The sequence below is a fragment of the Staurois parvus genome, unplaced genomic scaffold (genome assembly GCF_062004578.1).
Source record: "Staurois parvus isolate SC_StPar_1 unplaced genomic scaffold, SC_StPar_1.0 ptg000162l, whole genome shotgun sequence".
In the NCBI taxonomy this organism is placed as follows: domain Eukaryota; kingdom Metazoa; phylum Chordata; class Amphibia; order Anura; family Ranidae; genus Staurois; species Staurois parvus.
In genome coordinates, this window is record NW_028317958.1 from 3,438,637 (window position 1) to 3,457,586 (window position 18,950).

The window sequence follows — 18,950 nt, forward strand, 5'->3', positions numbered from 1 at the left end:
GCTTTGCAATATAACGGGAGACAATACAGCAAAAATACAGTTCAATACAAGAGGGATAGGAGGGCCCTGATCCTTGGAGCTTACAATCTAGGACTATGTAACATAAAGCCTAAGTGCAACCAAAATAAAATACACAAAAATCAGTACAAGGGACATAACTTACAATCAGCAGGATGTGTCCCTTCTATTAGGTGAAATCCTCCTCCATCCATCCCCACTCCCGCTGCCGTAATCTTCTGGTACAGCAAGGGTTAATAGAACTAAGGGGCTGTCATGGGCTCTCATCAAGAATGCACAACTATGCCCATCCTTTCCGCCCAGCTGATCCATTCATAGAACCCATACTACTACTTCTGTGAATGAAACCGGAACTGTGAATGGAGGGGGGCTGACCTATCAATCATCCGTCCATCCTCCATTCATAGATCATGTTTTCAGTAAGAAAAAAGAAACCAGTCTTTTTTTTAATTGCCATCTATGTCCCTATTGGGGAAATTTCCCTTCACTTTCTGTCTCAAAGCCAAAACAGGAAGAAGAGGAAATTTTTCCAAAGTGAGGGAATCCCTGCTTGTCACCCAAACTAGTGTCCCCATTGGAAGATTTTCCCCTCTATTCTTGTTGTGGTGACAACTCAAATTTTGGGATTTTCTTTCACTTTCAGTCTCAGTAATAATGGTAAACAGGACAAACAGAGAGGGTCAATCTCTCCATTGAAGACACAGACAGCAATCAAAGACAGACAGCTGCTCTAATCCCTCTCCACTCACTACTGCCTTTAGTTATACCTTAATTGTTTTTGTATAGAATGGGTACTTGAGTACATAATAAAAACAAAATAAATATATGCCTTTTGCTTTAAGTATTATTATTACACAGGATTTATATAGCGCCAACAGTTTGCTCAGCGCTTTACAATATAAGGGAGACAGTACAATTACAATACATTTCAGTACAGAAGGAATATGAGGGCCCTGCTCGTGGAGCTTACAATCTAAAGTACCAGCAGTCAACGATGGCAAAGACACAAAAATAGCCCAGTTGTTGAGATCAGTAACCCTGGTGATTGGAAGCCCACCTAGCTTCAATGATACAAAATTTCTACCATAGGGATCTAAACAGCTTTGTCATTAGAAGCTACAGAAACTATTTTAAGTTGGAGTTGTTCTTTAACACTTTTCGGAATGTAGAGGGATCCTGCATGAGATTCAGGCACCAACAGCTGGCATCAAGAGACTGTTTTGCCGTGCCAAATTCTGAGGTATGAGAAATCCCAAGAGAGATCAGGACTATGTTGGTGTGAAAATTAAAATAGGAGCAGGAAACCCAGGAATCGTACTCAACACTTCATTAACATGAAACCAGAAAGAATTGACAAATTTTAGATTCCAGGGAAAGTGTGGGCTTTATTCAGCTGTACCTAGAGTGTAACCATTATGCAATGTTATACACTATTGAGTTGCTGAGTGGAGGAGACGCAAGTACCTGTGCAGGTTGGTTGTACAGAAGTCAATCTACCGATCGACTTCTATGCAGCCGCCTTGTCAGATTTTTGCTGCTTGATCAGCACTGCTGGCTGTAATTGACCAGTTTATTCTGATGGTGGGGAAGTCTCCATTGTCAGAATACAAAGGCAGCGGGAGCAGGGGTGTATTTACCACAAGGCAAACAAGACATTTGCCTAGGGTGGCATTTTTCAGGGGGCAGCGGAATTTTTTTTAGGGAGGCAGCGCCGCCACCCGGAAGAAGGAATGGAAGAAGGGACACATGCAGAATGGGGACCAGGTGGGATCCGAGAGAGGCTGTGGGCTGCTGGATGGTGTATACAGAGCCTGACTCCTGGGGATGCCCAGAACTGTGAAGGCGAGTGTTTTCTCTCTCTTGCTGGGGTGGGTGGGTGGCCAGTTTATGTGGGTGGTGGTAGTAGAAGGCTCTCTGGGGGGGGGGGGTGTTGTTGGCCAATGTCAGGTTCTCTTCATGGAGGAGGGGGGTGTTGGTCGGTGTCAAGGTCTCTCCGTGGGGGAAGGGGGGGGCAATTTTTGTATTGCCTAGGGCAGCACCAAACCTAAATACACCACTGAGCGGGAGGATTCCCCCAACCACACCAATCAGATTCCAACTGTCATTTTCCCAGTGCAATGGTGGCCGGAAACATTTAGATAAATGGACAATTTTCTGATTAATCTGTTCCGATTGTCAACTATAGAATCGATCTATAGTTGACAACCCATCAGATCGATATGACCCAGGGAAGTGGACTTTGATCAACAGTTAAGATTACAAACATAATTTACAACTAATAATCGATTGCCTCTCTGTTTCCACCATGTAATCTCATAATCTGATCGATCAAAAATACAAAAATATGATCAATAAATTTCCACCCCGGCCAATTGACTTAGTTTGAACAAATTCACTCTAAATCGATCAGAAAGGAAAGGTATGGTTATTCGATTGTCTGCAGATTCAATCATTTTGATCGAATCAACCACTGATCAGATAATAAAATCTAAGGCAGCCCATAGATGATTTGATGTAGTTGGGGGAATCCAACTTTGTATTCTGACAATGGAGACTTCCCCACCATCTGAATAAACTGATCAATTACAGCCAGCAGTGCTGATCAAGCAGCAAAAATCTGACAAGGCGGCTGCATTGAAGTCGATCGGTAGATTGGACTTCTGTACAAGCAACCTGCCCATGTATGGATCGAAATCCAGCCTGTCTCTGCTGAACCAGCTGAATTTTGATCCATGTTTGGCTGGCTTAAGCATGTATGGTCACCACAGCACTGACAAGTATTGCAATCTGATTGGTTGTTACAGGCAACACTAATGTGAAAACTCAATTTTAACCCTAATTTCCAAAATTGCTTTCGTTGTAATTTATGACCATTTGCAAAAACCCTCCTTCCTTTACCGTATCTTGATATAAAATCACACAGCACATTCCTTCCCTAACTGACAAGAGTGCACAGACTTAGTGACAGTTCATAGACAAGCCAGGCTATAGCAGAAATGGAAATGGTGTTCTTGTGATGTTTACCTTTTATTATTAATATTTAACATGAAAAAAAAGAAGATAAGCAAGGAAAGCCGAAAACACAAGTATACTCAATTATACTCACAATATCCGCAGTTTCTGCAGCCCTTTAAATGCTCCTTCAGCTATGAGATTGATGGAGTTATGACTGAGGCGTAGGACAGTCAGAGAACCCAGATCAGCCAGGCTCCCTTCATCCAATCGTGTGAGGTTATTGTGAGAAAGGACTCTGCAGAGACAGACCAAACAATGGGTTAACTCAATGGGCAGAAGACTGAACGGACAATCAGTAGATGGAGATCAAGTACTTAACCTGTTGCTGTCCGAGTAAAATATATGCGCAACAGCAAAAGGGTGGGCTTTAATGCCTACAAGCCGCACATATGTGTCACTGGGCGGCCGATGTTTCTGTGCTAAGAAAGCGCTCACTGCACACGCCTAGTAATGACCAGTAGCCAATGGAACTAGCTCCTGATCATGTGGGCAGCACAGTGGCTAAATGGTTAGCACTTCCACCTGGCAGTACTAGGGTCGTTAGTTCGAATCTCAACCACGGCACCTCCTGCCTGGAGTTTGCATGTTCTCCCTGTGCGGGTTTCCTCCGGGTACTCCGGTTTCCTTCCACACTCCAAAGACACGCTGGTATTGGATCCTGTCTAAATTGGCCCTAGTATATGAATGCGAGTTAGGGATCTTAGATTGTACGCCCCTTGAGGGTTAGGGACTGATGTAAATGTGCAATATATATGTAAATTGCTGCATAAATTGCCGGCGCTATATAAGTACCTGAAATAAATAAAATAAACGTGACCACTGTGACAGCCAATCACATGATTGCTGATCCTTCCTGCCTCCCCGCCCCTGGCGTTCAGATTTTTCTTAAAGAGATGGGGTTAAAGTGCAAGTAAACCCCAACAATGCACCTTTTGTAGGTTATTTTTGGTCTGTAAATATTTATTTATTATTTATTTCAGGTACTTATATAGCGCCGTCAATTTACACAGCACTTTACATATATATTGTACATTCACATCAGTCCCTAACCCTCAAGGGGTGTACAATCTAAGGTCCCTAACTCACATTCATACATACATATACTTGGGACAATTTAGACAGGAGCCAATTAACCTACCAGCATGTCTTTGGCGTGTGGGAGGAAACCGGAGCACCCGGAGGAAACTACGCAAGCACAAGGAGAACATGCAAACTCCATGCAGGAGGCGCCATGGTCGGGAATCAAAACCATGACCCATTTTACTGCAAGGCAGACATGCTAACCACTAAGCCATTTTTCCGCCGTTGATGGCGTTGACCATGACAAAAATTCAGAGCCGTTGTATTTGCTCTGTGTTATCTCAGAGTAATGAGCCCTCCAGTTTGTATCTTGGGGCTACAGAATGATTAGGATCTATTATGGGTGGGTTTGAGCAGTTCAGCAAAAGACAGCTGGGCAGGGTTGACACCACTCAGTCCACAAAAATGCTGTGTAATGTCAGACCACATCCAGATTCAGAAACTGAATGCATTACTGGCAGATCAACGGGTTATTTTTTGGACTTGCAGGGTATTTTAATGGATAAAACATGGAAAGTGTGTGTGTATTTTTGTTATATATATATATCTATATATATATCTATATATATATATAGATATATATATATATAGATAGAATACGCGCACACACTGTAAATATTTTATATATATATATATATATATATTCATACATTCAGCGAAGATTAATGATGTGACACTTTTGCAAAAAGCTAACTCGCAAACTGGCGTGCAGCCAAAATAACGTCTACACTTTCTATTAAAGAACTCACCCAAGAGATAAACGCATTTCTGAGAAAGTAACCCAAGATTCCATAAAAACAAGAAAAAGCTCACTTTGATACAACGCAGGCAGAACATCTGCCACCAGTAGAAACAGACGATCATTTTTCTGCTTTTATTTCCCATCACTTTAATGCGGCAGCAAAAACTACGCAGAGCTACTGCCATTAAGAGCTGTAATTGATGGTATAGATTGGGGCGCGTCGTTGTAAACCGTGTCGAGCATGGTGTGAGTTTTCCCGAGTCAATAAATTATTTTGTGCGGGGAGCCGTTTACTAAAGTTACACCCTTCACATCCATGCAAGCGGAGGATAAATATTATTATTTTGTGGTTTACCTAAACGACCTTCTGACCGAGTAACGTTAACAGAGTGGGGAAGTATTAACGGGAAATGATCGTTAAAAACACAATACCGCTGTATAAGACTGGATTAAGAGAAATATTTTATGTGCATTAATACTCAAGGCGGGGGGATTAGTGCGGTGGCCCCCGTGTAACCAGACCCTTTAAAAGCATCACTAAATATTTCAGTCTTTCTTCAGGTCTATCATTTAAAAGGAATTTATATTGTTTTTAGATTTTTATAAATTAAATAAATATGAATTTGGCAGATTAATGCGATAAACAAGTTAATTATCTAGAAAAAGAATAAGTTCAAGTGTTAAGTAACAATTAGCAAAATGATTAAGCAGTTTTAACAGGCCGCTGTACGGTTTGAGAGCCACTATACAGCCACATAGTATGGTGCTTGCCATGATAGCCAATCACACTAAGTGAGAACATTGTGCTAAGGTTAACAAGAGCTTAAAGTAGATATAAACCCCAACTGGGACATTTCATTAATATAACACTGTGTAGAAAACAATCCCTATATTTTTTTCCCATGAAACAATGTTTTCACCTATTTTGCATCTCAGTGCGCCTGATCTCCTCCAGCCTGTTTCAGCCACTTCCTTTTGCATCTCAGTACCCCTGTTCTCCTCCAGCTTGTTTCAGCCACTTCCTTTTGCATCTCAGTGTCCCTGATCTCCTCCAGCCTGTTTTAGCCACTTCCTGTCTACATATACTCATTCCTACATTGGCTGCATATCATTGCTCTGAACTGGTTCCCTAACAATGGTGAACCACGTATGTGCAATGTGTGTTGGCATGGCTATCTGATCTACAGGAGGGGTGCTTGTCGCAGGGTGACATCACAGCAGCACAACTTAGAGGCAGGGACAGAGCATATTTAAAGGCATATTCCACTTTGTAAAAAAAATAATAAATGTACCAATTTTGCAAAACTATAAAAAATGTTTATTCATTTCTTTTTTATTGAAGTCTGCAAAGCATTGCAACCAAAATCAGTGTATCATGGATGCTATGCACAGACTCCTGAAGAATATTCCTCCTGCCCTAGGTCCATATTGAGGGGCAGACCTTTGGTTATGGAGCTGGAGGATGAAAACAATGGACTACAAACGTACCATGCATACACATGTACTCCACCAGACATGAGCTTGGACATCTCCTGAACCCATTAGTTCTCCACTAGAGATGAGCCTGGGCATCCTTCTAACCCATTAGTTCTCCACTAGAGATGAGCCTGGGCATCCTTCTAACCCATTAGTTCTCCTCTAGAGATGAGCCTGGGCATCCTCCAAACTCAGTAGTCCTCCACTAGAGATGAGCTTGGGCCTCCTCCGAACCCATTAGTTCTCTACTAGAGATGAGCTTTGGCCTCCTCCGAACCCATTAGTTCTCCACTAGAGATGAGCTTGGGCCTCCTCCGAACCCATTAGTTCTCCACCAGAGATGAGATTGGGCATCCTTCTAACCCATTAGTTCTCCTCTAGAGATGAGCCTGGGCCTCCTCCGAACTCAATAGTTCTCCACTAGAGATGAGTTTGGGCCTCCTCCACTAGAGATGAGCTTGGGCCTCCTCCGAACCCATTAGTTCTACACTAGAGATGAGCCTGGGCATCCTCCGAACTTAGTAGTTCTCCACTAGAGATGAGCTTGGGCATCCTCCAAACTCCATAGTTCAGCACTAGAGATGAATTTAGGCCTGGGCATCCTTCTAACCCATTAGTTCTCCACTAGAGATGAGCCTGGGCATCCTTCTAACCCATTAGTTCTCCTCTAGAGATGAGCCTGGGCATCCTCCAAACTCAGTAGTCCTCCACTAGAGATGAGCTTGGGCCTCCTCCGAACCCATTAGTTCTCTACTAGAGATGAGCTTTGGCCTCCTCCGAACCCATTAGTTCTCCACTAGAGATGAGCTTGGGCCTCCTCCGAACCCATTAGTTCTCCACCAGAGATGAGATTGGGCATCCTTCTAACCCATTAGTTCTCCTCTAGAGATGAGCCTGGGCCTCCTCCGAACTCAATAGTTCTCCACTAGAGATGAGTTTGGGCCTCCTCCACTAGAGATGAGCTTGGGCCTCCTCCGAACCCATTAGTTCTACACTAGAGATGAGCCTGGGCATCCTCCGAACTTAGTAGTTCTCCACTAGAGATGAGCTTGGGCATCCTCCAAACTCCATAGTTCAGCACTAGAGATGAATTTAGGCATTCTCTGTACCCGTTTGTTCCCCAGTACAGATGAGCTTGGGCATCCTCCAAACTTTTTATTTTAACTTAAATAAGCTGTGGGCCAGGTCATTCCTGCCCTGCAGCTCATGTAAGTGGGGCAGGAATTACCTGTTCCGCAGCTTACTGGAGCAAAAAGAGTGCAAATTTGGAGTTTGCCAAGAGATGAGTTAGGAGGATATCCAAGTTCACCTCTAGTGGAAAACTACTGCAATCCCCTTCCCAAGCATTACAATGATGGGCAGTACTCTGTTACAACCAAGCTGCTGTTTTTACAGGCCAAAGTTCTCCGTTTATTCCAGTACAATGCAAAAAATATGGCTCATCTGCCTGTATATTCCTATGAAGTATCTACATTCATCATAGGAACATATAGAGAAAGCATCAGTGTCAATGGTAACTGCCTTGGGGTCACAGACAGTACGAAAGATCTGAGGTAGGACACTAAGCCCAACAGTATTTTTTCCAAAATGAATTTTGCCACTCTGGCACAGCTCCCCTTTAATGCAGGTAGTACTTACAGCTCTTGAAGTTTTTGGCAGAAGCTCCATCCACCTGAGCTGATCTTTGAGATGGAGTTGTTGCTGAGGTAAAGCTGCTGCAGGGACCGCAGTCCATACAGAGAACCGCTGTTTACTTCTGTCAAGCTGTTATATTCCAGATGTCTGCAGAGACAGGCAGCAGGAGGGAGAAAGAAAGACGGATCTATAGGTTAAAATGTGGCCTTCAGCTGCAGAATATACATCCATCACACAAATATTCGCTGCAGATAAAAACAACAGTGTCACTGTTTACCTAACATTTACTCAGCTGGGGAAGTTCAGCAAAAGGAATAGAGACCCGTACCTTGACCTGTACGATGCAGAGCAAGGCTTACCCAAAATGCATCAACATGACAAAATGGGAGATGGAAAGATTAAAGCCAACCTATACCAAAATTAGCACTCCCATTCTGCCACTTATAATAATAAAAAACATTCTGTAGGGCAGTGGTTCTCAACCACTGGGCCATGGGCCTCCCTTCTCCTGGGCCTCATGCTTGTTACTGATCCCTTAACCTTCCACAGTACCTCCAAAATCCAATAGTGCCTCCCAGTAGCCTGCAGCTCCCCTCAACCCCTCAAAGTGTACCCAGGCCCCCTAAGAGCCCTCAGTCCCCAGAGTGTCTGCCAACCTCCCACAGTGCCCCATAGCCCCCCACATAGCCCTTTAACTTGCTGCAGAGCATCCAGCACCCCCAACAGTGTCCCTCAATGCTCCCACATTGCCCCTGCAAACACAGACCTCCAGCCTCTTCCCGAGACCCAATTCCCCACAGCTGACCTCGGCTCTTTCCAGAAACCTCATCCCCTACACAGCCAACAAGTCTTCTGCAGAGTCCCCCTCCAAAACCTTCACAGTGCCACCCAGCCCCATCCAAAGCCTTCCAGAATTTCAATACACATTTTGTATTCCCATACTATTATTGTGTAAGTATAATGTTTTATTTATTTTTTTACTGCTGGTGCTTGAACGTTTCGGAAGAATTTACTGAGCCCTGGTCTCAATAAGGACCACTGAGAACCACTGGTGTAGTGCCTGTTCTGCCAAAAACGCAGCCCGAGATCCCTTTCTCAGTCACATGATTAGATTCTTAGGAATTGGCCAAAAGATCTCAGCTGAAAGGAAATGTAAGAGTTTATGTGTGTCATTAGCTGGTGGCCCTGCCTAAACAATGCCCCAAAGCCCTTTCAGCCACAATCAATGCCTCAACCTTTGGTCATAAGATCATCAATAGATCCCAGAGTGGGATTTACTAACCCATTACAACAGCTGTTAGTAATGTGTGACAATCTGCATTTTATTAATGGTTTTCAGATTTATATGAAGCCTGAAGAAGGGATCTAAGGTCCTGAATGCTTTCATCTTTAATTTAATAACCTAAGTTAGCCAATACACTGTATCACCTAAACAACAAACGTTCGCATTGAGTAACCGCTAACATGGTGCAAGACTAGTACTGTAGAACAGATATTTTTTTTCACCAGACATTATTTTAAAAAGAGACCCTGTCACCAGCTTTAAAAATTTCAGTCCAAAGCACAGAAAAATAAAAAAAAATCTCAGTGCATACTTGCAGTGTCAGTTATATAGGTATCAGCTGTCAATACTTACAAGACCTGCATCCTTGCCAGGCCCCAAAAAGCCCCATCTGTCAGTTTACTGATGTTGTTCCTCTGCAGCTTTAAAACCTCCAAGTTGTCCAGTCCCTGGAAAGTGAGCCCCTCAATTAGGCGAATCCGATTTCGATTCAGCTCCCTACAAAACAGAAAGATGTCATGGGACGTTGTTTCAATGTAACCTGCTAGCTGCTAGTTGGCCCATGCTATGCAACAGATACAAGAGGCCACAGAGTGCGGGATAAAGGATAGCAGATCGTATCGCTCAACTCTGTAATCTTTCCACCCCATCTACACCTCCGCTGGGAAATGAAGACCTGCTAAGACGAGAGACCTTTCAGAGGAGCACAGGAGAGATCTAAAGGCCTGTATTGTTCCCCGGTCTGGTCTGTTTAAACTCATAGAAAAACGATCCGTATTAGTAAAAGAACTCCCGCCGCACTGCGCTCAAACTATATTTTCCTGTTGCTTACTTCATGGGTGAACATTCACTCATGAAAGGCACTTCTCTCCTCTGACTCCTCCCTAATTTTTTTTAACAATATCACACCCCCCCCCCTTTTTTTTTAGTTCGGCTATCTTCACCTAGGTGATGGTGATGTATGCTGTGCGATATCATGCAAGTGTGCACATATATCATGTCTGAGGTTTAAAACCACTTGATGCTGGGAGGAGTGGGGCAAGTGCCATGCCTGTGGACCAAGCACTGCTTCCCCACAGCCTGGCCCAAAAAATACCTTTGTGCACCATCTGCTCTGTCCTCCTAGATCTGGGACGCACCAGAGGGCGCAACTGTGATCATAAATGATGCCCCCATGTTTCACCATAGCAATGCAGCCATTGGCCATCTACAGGTAAAACTTTATGAATAAAACCAAAAAAAAGAGACCTGTTACCTTGTGACTTTCCCCTGCAGGAATGCATGTGTGGTCTGAAAAATGATCCTGCCTTTAGATTTCAACCCAAAAGCCTGATTAAACTACCGACCATCATCTCCGAGACTATTTAATGCTTACAGGTCTCTGAACGCCTAAAAGTCTAACTAGTTCTAACTTTATAGGGTAAAGTAGACCTCTAATCTCTACACAGACCATTTATCTGAGGGATCTAATATAGGTTTTATTAGGTGTTGTTTTTGTATTAATGAATCCATGGCATTGGTGGAACTGGCAAAGCAGGCCTGCTACTCCCAGGAGGTGCTGTATCTGCTGGGGGGGGGGGGGGGGAGACTCACATTTCTCTTTAATTAAGCCCCCCCCCTTGCCCACTCTCATACTTACAGTTGGGTTAGTGAGAAGAGCCTGAACGCTTTGACAGGAAGCTGGGAGATTCTGTTTTTGCTCAGACGGAGGGTAAGCAGAGACCGTGACAGGTTGTCAAATGATCCAGCCTCCAGACTGCTTAGCTTGTTGCTCCCCAGGTTGCTGCACAAAAGACAACCAAGCAAAAGAAAGTTAAATGTCAACTATTTCAGTTCAGGACAGATGACATTTTAGAAGCAGTGTGATTTATATTGCAGAAAAATGTTGCTTTAAACTAAAATTTAAAATGAAAATTAATTAAAATTTAAATTAAACTACAAAGTAAAGCTTTACCCTCCAAACAGAGGAATTCATGCTGTATGCAGTCCAGCATGCCTACCCATTAATGTCCTAAAAGTCATTTGTAAAATTAAACCATTTTGGTAAATGTACATTTCTTTTTCTACTTCTTTTGATGTAGTCCCAGTCATACAAGTGTACCCTGGGAAGGTTACATCACCAGTGCCTTCCAGGGAAATCATGCCTGATCTTGTACATGTACACTATAAATTAACTGGACAAATGATCGTCCAGTTTTCCTCGATGTTTCACAGCAGGTCGAAACTGAGGAGGGGCACACACCTAGTGCATTATCCAAGGTTTATTGTAGGAGTGAAAGAATAATAAAAACATACTCACAGACGAAGCATGTATCTAAAAAGCATAGAAAAATGACAATGGCCACAACGGCAGGCAAGGTGTTCTCACTGTCAGTGCGGTCAAATGGCTGACGCGTTTCGGGGATGAATCCCTTTCCTCAGAGCTGATGACCAACCTCTGATGCTGATGTATGATGAATGGAAAGTAAGAGCCTTGCTGTTGATGCCTGAGTGGGATGGTGTGGGAGTGTGCTTTATGCCTGTGGGGAAATGGCTGCTGGAATGCAAACCAGGAGACAGGAAGTAAACTCCGGAGTTTAGATACATGCTTCGTCTGTGAGTATGTTTTTATTATTCTTTCACTCCTACAATAAACCTTGGATAATGCACTAGGTGTGTGCGCCACCTGTTTTCTCTCTATCCAGTGGCTGATTTCCCCGTCTGAGGAGGGCTGCACCCCTGAAGCATTTCCTTTGGTTGTCGCTGTCCTGGTACCCTTGGCTTCCCTTTTGGCTGTGCATATCCTGAGGCGCTAGAGAGTACATACGATATCCGAAACTGAGGAGGGTACTTATTGTACAAAAATCTCGTACTACAAAGGTTGTTCTTCATTGTTTCTGATCATGCACAGGCTTTTGTATTAGACTTTTCTCATACATATTAAATAAAAATCGTTCTGTTCTCGTATGAGAAACATTTTGGAGTTTGTCCCTTCAGAAATGTTTATTTGGAAAGTCTGAATCGGGTGTCAAAAGTTGTGTACACACTACATGAAAATCGAACGATTGTGCCTCGTATGGAATTTTTCTTCGGATTTTCTCCCCACTTGAGATAACATTATTGAACAACAAACAAGCCATGCCAAATCTTGTACGGTGTATGCACATATGAGATCTGACGCATGCGGTGTACGTGATCTGGGATGGCTTGTTATTTGTTAACAAGGTGCCCTAGTCCACATATGGAGCATGCATGAGATCAAGAACATCATCATAAGTGGGTCAGCACAGAACAAGGAAGAAGCTGGCCACCAATGACGTCTTCTTAAGAAAATGGCGAAGCAGGAGTAGGTAGGGCGTTGGCATGAGGCCACACAGCAAAGGAGGAAGCAAGCAGTTATCTTTAAATGTGTTTAAATATTTTTGGTACAATAATGGTGTTTTTCTCAGACAAAGGAGGATGGGGGTCTGCTGTCTCTGTACAGCAGGGCTGAATTGTAAGAGGAAGAAGCAGTACAAGGAGCCAATCAGCTGATGTGCTGACAAGAAGCATGCTGATAAGGAGAGACATCAGAACCATCACTGTGCTGCTTCTTTTTTCACTGTCCAGTCTAAGGCTGGGGCCAGTCCAGGATGACCTGGGCTTAAGGGAATTGATCATCAGTCTGAGGATATCTAGTGCCGAAAACAATTACTGTGGGGGAGTGTTCTGAATAGAAGCTGAAAATGTTATCTTCGTACCGTTTAATGGGCTATTCATTTTAATTTTATTATTTTTGACCAATGTTCTGGTTAAAGGTTGGTTCAAATAAAACATTTTAGCCAAGCCAACTACTTAGAGAGGACCTCGGCACCCTATTACATTAAAATACTGGTAACATTTCTGGCCTGGAAAAAGTTACTTACAGGTCTTTAATACGAAGCTGTAAAGGAAAAGAACCTTTACGAATTTCGGTGATTTCATTAGAACTCAAATCCAAAGTCTCCAACGCCGTGTATGGTACCAGCTCTTTGGCTTCAATGCTGCGAATCTTATTGTGGTGCCTGCAAATGAAAAAAACGGGCCTTATTAGGAGGTTTTCAGTACAAAGTCTCCAGCCAGGAATTCGATATGAAAGATAAAGCTTCATTAAAGAGAAAAAAAAAAATCAACAATACATGGAAGAACAACCTCTATCTCACAATGCTCTCACCTCTCCAGGAGGATGGCATAATCTTTATTCAGACATGATCCAGGGTCAACATCTAATTCCTGGAATGAGATGCTTGTTTACAGATGACACAATCATGTAAACCCTGGTGTCTGTGCAGTTCTTGGCTGTGTTCATAAATGTCTGGCACAGATCAGCCCCTGCTGCAAGCTCTCACAAGTGAATTGCTACAAAGTTACAATGCACAGCCTGATCACTTGGGGAGAGGAGACTGAAGAAATGCTTCATCCTGCTTACAACAGACCAATGGTATTATCTCAGTCTAGGTAAAGTCACTGACTGGAGCTTAGAGGCAGTTTAATGATAAATGGTATGTTTAAAATAAATAAATAAATAAATAAAATGCTGTTAAAATGAAATATATTCATACAAATTTATGAGGATACGGAAAGCTCCGCTTTAAACACCTGGTAGCGCTGATTCACCACTTTATGTTGCTTGGCAGGCCTGGTTACCTAGTGAATGGCAATGCTACTATGGCATACAATGGAAGGAGCAATGGCCTCCTACATGATAAACAGAACCGGCAATTAGGTCATTAGCTTGGCTACCATAACTTGGAAGAAAGGTAAGAGAAACGTTACATTTAACTTTAGCGGCCTACTTAGTTCCTTACATATTCTTTTTAACCAAATGGTCATTGATCCAAAAAAAAAAAAAAAAAAAAGGCCCAAAGCATATTCCTCTGTCCTACCTGCTCCCAATCACAGTAACATTTCATGCTTCACAGAGGTCTGCTCAATTTAGGGTGAGCCAACATTCTGGACTTTGTAATTCCAGCAGGCCGTGGACATAATAATAAAATTGGAAAAAAAAAAAAGTGTCTTCTTCATAAAGCTGCTGAGTCAGAACTTCCCGAGGGAAGCTGGACGGATTCTCAGGCCACTGCAGATGTTGTGTTTGTTCAGGTGGGAATTTGATCCAAAAACAAGGACAGGCCTCTGGCTGCATCTGTGAGCCCAGGAGGCCAGAGGCAGCAGCATGGAAAGCTCTGGTACTAAAGCTAAGCTTTGACCATAGATGGAAGCATATTCACTCCCTTCAAGTAGAATTAATAAATAAGGATGTTGAGTTTTTCTCCCATTTATGACCAAAGCCTTTTTTTTCCCTCAGGGATGGAATTATACATATCCTACATGAGAATTAAAAAAACAGAAGACCTTAAAGAGAATCTATCTCGTGATACCACTGTGACTCCCAGATATCCTACTGGACCAAGGCAGGGACATCATTGTGCATGATGCTGTGATGCATGCTCCATTTTGGAACCAGCTTCATCTCTGAGAGTCAGACAAAACGGAAGCCACTAGTGATGGATGGGAGCCTTGGCAGCTGTTTTAACAGATTCCCTCTGAATATCCTTCAACCAGACATCCTACTTTTCAAACACAAGGACATCATTATGCGTGTTGTGAGCCATGCTCTACCCTGGAACCAGCATCATCTCGAAGAGTCAGACAAAACGGAAGCCGCTAGTTATGGATGGGAGCCTTGGCAGCTGTTTTAACAGATTCCTACTGAACATCCTTCAACCAGACATCCTACTTTTAAAAGACAGGGACACCATTATGTGTGTTGTGAGCCATGCTCTACCCTGGAACCAGCATCATCTCGAAGAGTCAGACAAAACGGAAGCCACCAGTGATGGAAACCTTGGCAGCAATTCTGACAGATTCCCTTTAGAGATCAAATCCATGACACCCTGTACACACACATAGTATATCCTGGGTGTCATTCAACTCAGAACATTGAGGACATAGACTGGTAGAAAAAGATTACTATGGGAGGACAGAACCTGAGCTTCGGTTTCTTCTCCTCGGGAACCATATCAGAAGAAAGAAAAAAAATGTCCCAGAGCTGGACTTTAAACTAGTAAGCCATTTTATCACAGCAAACAGCCTGCTGTTGTAAAGAAGGCACCCTTTGGCCATTGTACCCCACACTAATACACCCTGGGAGATCTTATACAAATGCAATCATTATGTGCTCTCAAGAAGCTGGAAGGCATGGTGTGAGCTCAAGCAGTTGATAGGACAGCAATAATCAAGCTTCAAGTAACCACTGATCCCAACACTTGAACTGATCTTGAACAGTACAGTGTAAATCTGTCACTGCCCAATGACAAAAATGTAAGGCCTTAAATGTGTACTGTGGAGTGCCTAGTACAAATGTTGGTATGACTTACAGTAAAGTCTTTTTGACATGTTTATTGGTTAAAAGCATCAAATACATCCAACATGTTTTAGTGGAAAAGGCCCAAAACATCCAACATGTTTCAGTGGAAAAGGCCCAAAACATCCAACATGTTTCAGTGGAAAAGGCTTCAACTTCTTCAGGGCTTGAGTAAAACAAGTAAACAAGTGATATGAATATTTGTACTACGCTCTCTCCCATACAAATCCAAGAGTTGGTTGTCCATTGAGCAATTTGTTTAACATGGTCAAAGAAGTACCAGCCTAGGACCAGAACAAGGTCCACATACACTATACCTTCATCAATTCCAACTCTTATTGGTCCAGCTTTATCACATACATATTAGACAATAATTTAGGGTGGGACTTTCAGATTCTTGAATGTTTTAACAGAGACCGGTTCCTAATAAGGGCTCATTCACATGTACAACTATATTTCTGCCCAAGTGATGAGGTTATGGTCCACTATATTGCCGCCCCTCTATAGAGTGATGAGATTATGGTCTCATTAAAAAAATAAAAAAATTAATAAAGATAATTCTCTCATACATGCATTGCCATATGTGTTTGGAAACTGTAAATAGAAAATCTGCTACAAGAATTGCTTCAGACTCATTAACAAGTGGAGCTCATTAAGGTCAGTCTCTCACCTGAGGTCTCCTGAGCAATGGAGAGGTTGCAGTCTCCTGCATGCAAAACGGCAGCCAAATCATGTGCCATCAAAAGAACATTTTCAAGTTCTGTCACTTCAAGTGAACTTTCACATATTTTTGTGATAGCTATAAAATTACCTTTCCATCTATCGCTAACTTTTATTCTACAACCCTGAAGGCCTCATTTGTCAAAACCTCAAGCATTAGTATTTGTGTGCCACATTTGTCAATCTTATTAATTATTCTGCATTCCACTTCAGTTTTTTTTTCCCTTGTAGCATTCTAGCAATGGAACATTTACCAAGACCAAAGTGCAAAGACTGCATTATTTTCATTCTCTCGTCAAGTTTCAATTGTCGTCGGGCTTTTTCTTATACATATCTGTCTTTCTCTGTGAAAAACTCAAAGATTAGCCAAGTCAATAAAATAAGAAGTCTCGTTATATTACAAGGCTGAGATTTAAAAAAAAAAACTGTTTAATAAAGACGTTCCATAGATTTATTAGGATGTGTGTAGATTTTGATCTGATTTTTATAAAAAAAAAAAAAAAAAGAAAGAGCAAAAAATTATACATACTTTGAAAGCGCTGAACTAAATTAATTGTGGAGTTACGACCTGCGATTGATTTATTTTACAACGGAGTAATGTCGCAGCCATGTTTGTCTTAACTTTATGTTGAAGTCTGTTAGTCATTAAACGCCGTTTGAAAATGTCTTTTTAACTGTGTAATTGGACATTCTAATCAGCATTAAAAATAAAAGCACCTTTAGCACCTTTACGTCTCTCGAACTGACATCTGTTCTTGAAAGCTGTCCAAGCATCCAGTGCTGATAAAAGAACTTTCACTTTATTTGACTTTCCTGATATTTTTCATGAAACAAGAGCCGGCTGTCAAAACAGAATCAAGAACGCCTTCGTTGACTTGAATGGCCATCTTTCAGTGCTTGGGGCTGGATTTAACTTTGGCATGAAAACTTTATGATGTCATCTATGCCGATGTGGATGGACATAACATAATTCTATAAGGGGCTTTGAAATTTAAACAGCAACTCTAGGCAACCAATCAAAACAATCAATGAATAATTAATGTTGTCCAGCAGACAATGCAAGGGTGCTAAACTGGGCTAGTGCATGCAACTGACCCATACTCCTAGATTGTAAGCTCGAAAGGGCAATCCCCTCATGTTTTGCATTGTATTGGTATTGTTCTGTCACATGTTCTGTCCCCATTTGTAATGTACAGCGCTGAGCGAACTATTGGCGCTTTATAAATACTGTATAATAATAATATTCTCAATTCCCTGTACTTCAATGCTGTCAGAATTTACGAACACCTCACTGGGTCATTGGGAGTGTACTTCCTAAATCCTCTGTAATTTCTTGTCTCTCCTCTTCTTGCATTACCAATTTCATTCAAACTTCAAGGCATGTTTAAATGACTGAAGGTTGTAAAAAATTCTTAATTTTTTACTTTTTTTCTACATTAAGTTTCTTGTATGCAAGAAACAGCAATGATCCTGCAGTGGGTGTGTTTAGGAACAGCTTTCCAACATCATAAGAAGGGGTTCTCAGTTTCCCCAGACTACAGGCAAACGTTCCCCCACACTTCAAGTCAATAACGTCTGACAGAAAGCATTAAATACTTACTTTTGCTGCTTAAAATACATGGCAGCAGGTCATGTGAATAAAGTATTGGCCATATGATCTAAGTTGTAGATGATAGCCAAGCAACATGCCTGAACCCAAATGCACCACCCATCGCCACAGATCCAATGATGGGCATCACAGCCTTTAGCCCAGTTCACACTTGAGCAATGTGTTGAGCGTTTCTAGAAGTGTGAAAACCATCAACAATAAGATTTCCATTTTGTATTGGAAATAGGACTCCAAAGGTGTATTGGGATAGGGAACAATGACCAGATAGTGCCTTCTGTACAACAGCAGATATGTTTATTGGCTTGTCGGTTTACGAAGAAGTCCAATTTGCCCCAATTTTTATTTTCTTCAAAGAAAGGTCTCCCAAGAGGAAAGAACGAAGCGCAGGCTGCAATAGTCACCTTCTTTCAGATTCTGTCCTCCCATAGTAATCCCTTTCCACCAGTAGATGTTCTTGATCTTCTGTCAAGCCAAAGAAGTCCATGCACTTTTTTGGACAGGATTGCACATTCTGGCCCCATAGACTTCAAAGTGAGTGCCTAAAAAATGCACTCCAAGAGACAGCTGCCTTTAATATTCTGTACTGTGAAACATCCCACTTATGCTGCTAAATATGTTAAGAAGTCCAAAACCAGGGAACGCATTGGCTTTAGACTCAGAACCAATTTAGGAACCATCAGCATTTCCATCTAACACACTCGCGTTTGGCTAGGTTTTACTATAAGGCCCATGCACACCGGGGTTCTCCTGGCAGGAGAAAAGCAGTTTCAAAAACCTTCCTAAGCTGCATTCTTGCAAGTGCTTTTAAGCGTGTCATTTAGTTGGGTGTTTATTCATTTCATTGGCCACAATATTAATTTATTCTGGTCACTGAAATTAATAAATACGCCTAGCACTTTTTTTTGGCTCTCTTGAAGGCACAAGTGATGGTGGCACAGGCATTTTTGAGCTCAGGTGTGCATGAAGCCCTAATCCCAAGAAAAGAAATCTTCACATATTTTAACCTCTTAAA

General features: G+C 42.2%; 1 protein-coding gene across 1 annotated transcript in view; it reads right to left on the reverse strand.

Annotated features, from left to right (window-relative positions):
* LRIG1 (leucine rich repeats and immunoglobulin like domains 1) overlaps nt 1-18,950 on the reverse strand; it is a 144,692-nt gene that overhangs the window by 32,778 nt on the left and 92,964 nt on the right. Inside the window, exons 4-8 of the mRNA XM_089676014.1 lie at nt 13,133-13,270; nt 10,888-11,031; nt 9,603-9,746; nt 7,970-8,113; nt 3,125-3,268 (exon numbers count right to left, since the gene is read on the reverse strand). Of these exons, the coding sequence (XP_089532140.1) occupies nt 3,125-3,268; nt 7,970-8,113; nt 9,603-9,746; nt 10,888-11,031; nt 13,133-13,270 (714 nt within the window). The remainder of the gene's footprint in view (nt 1-3,124; nt 3,269-7,969; nt 8,114-9,602; nt 9,747-10,887; nt 11,032-13,132; nt 13,271-18,950) is intronic.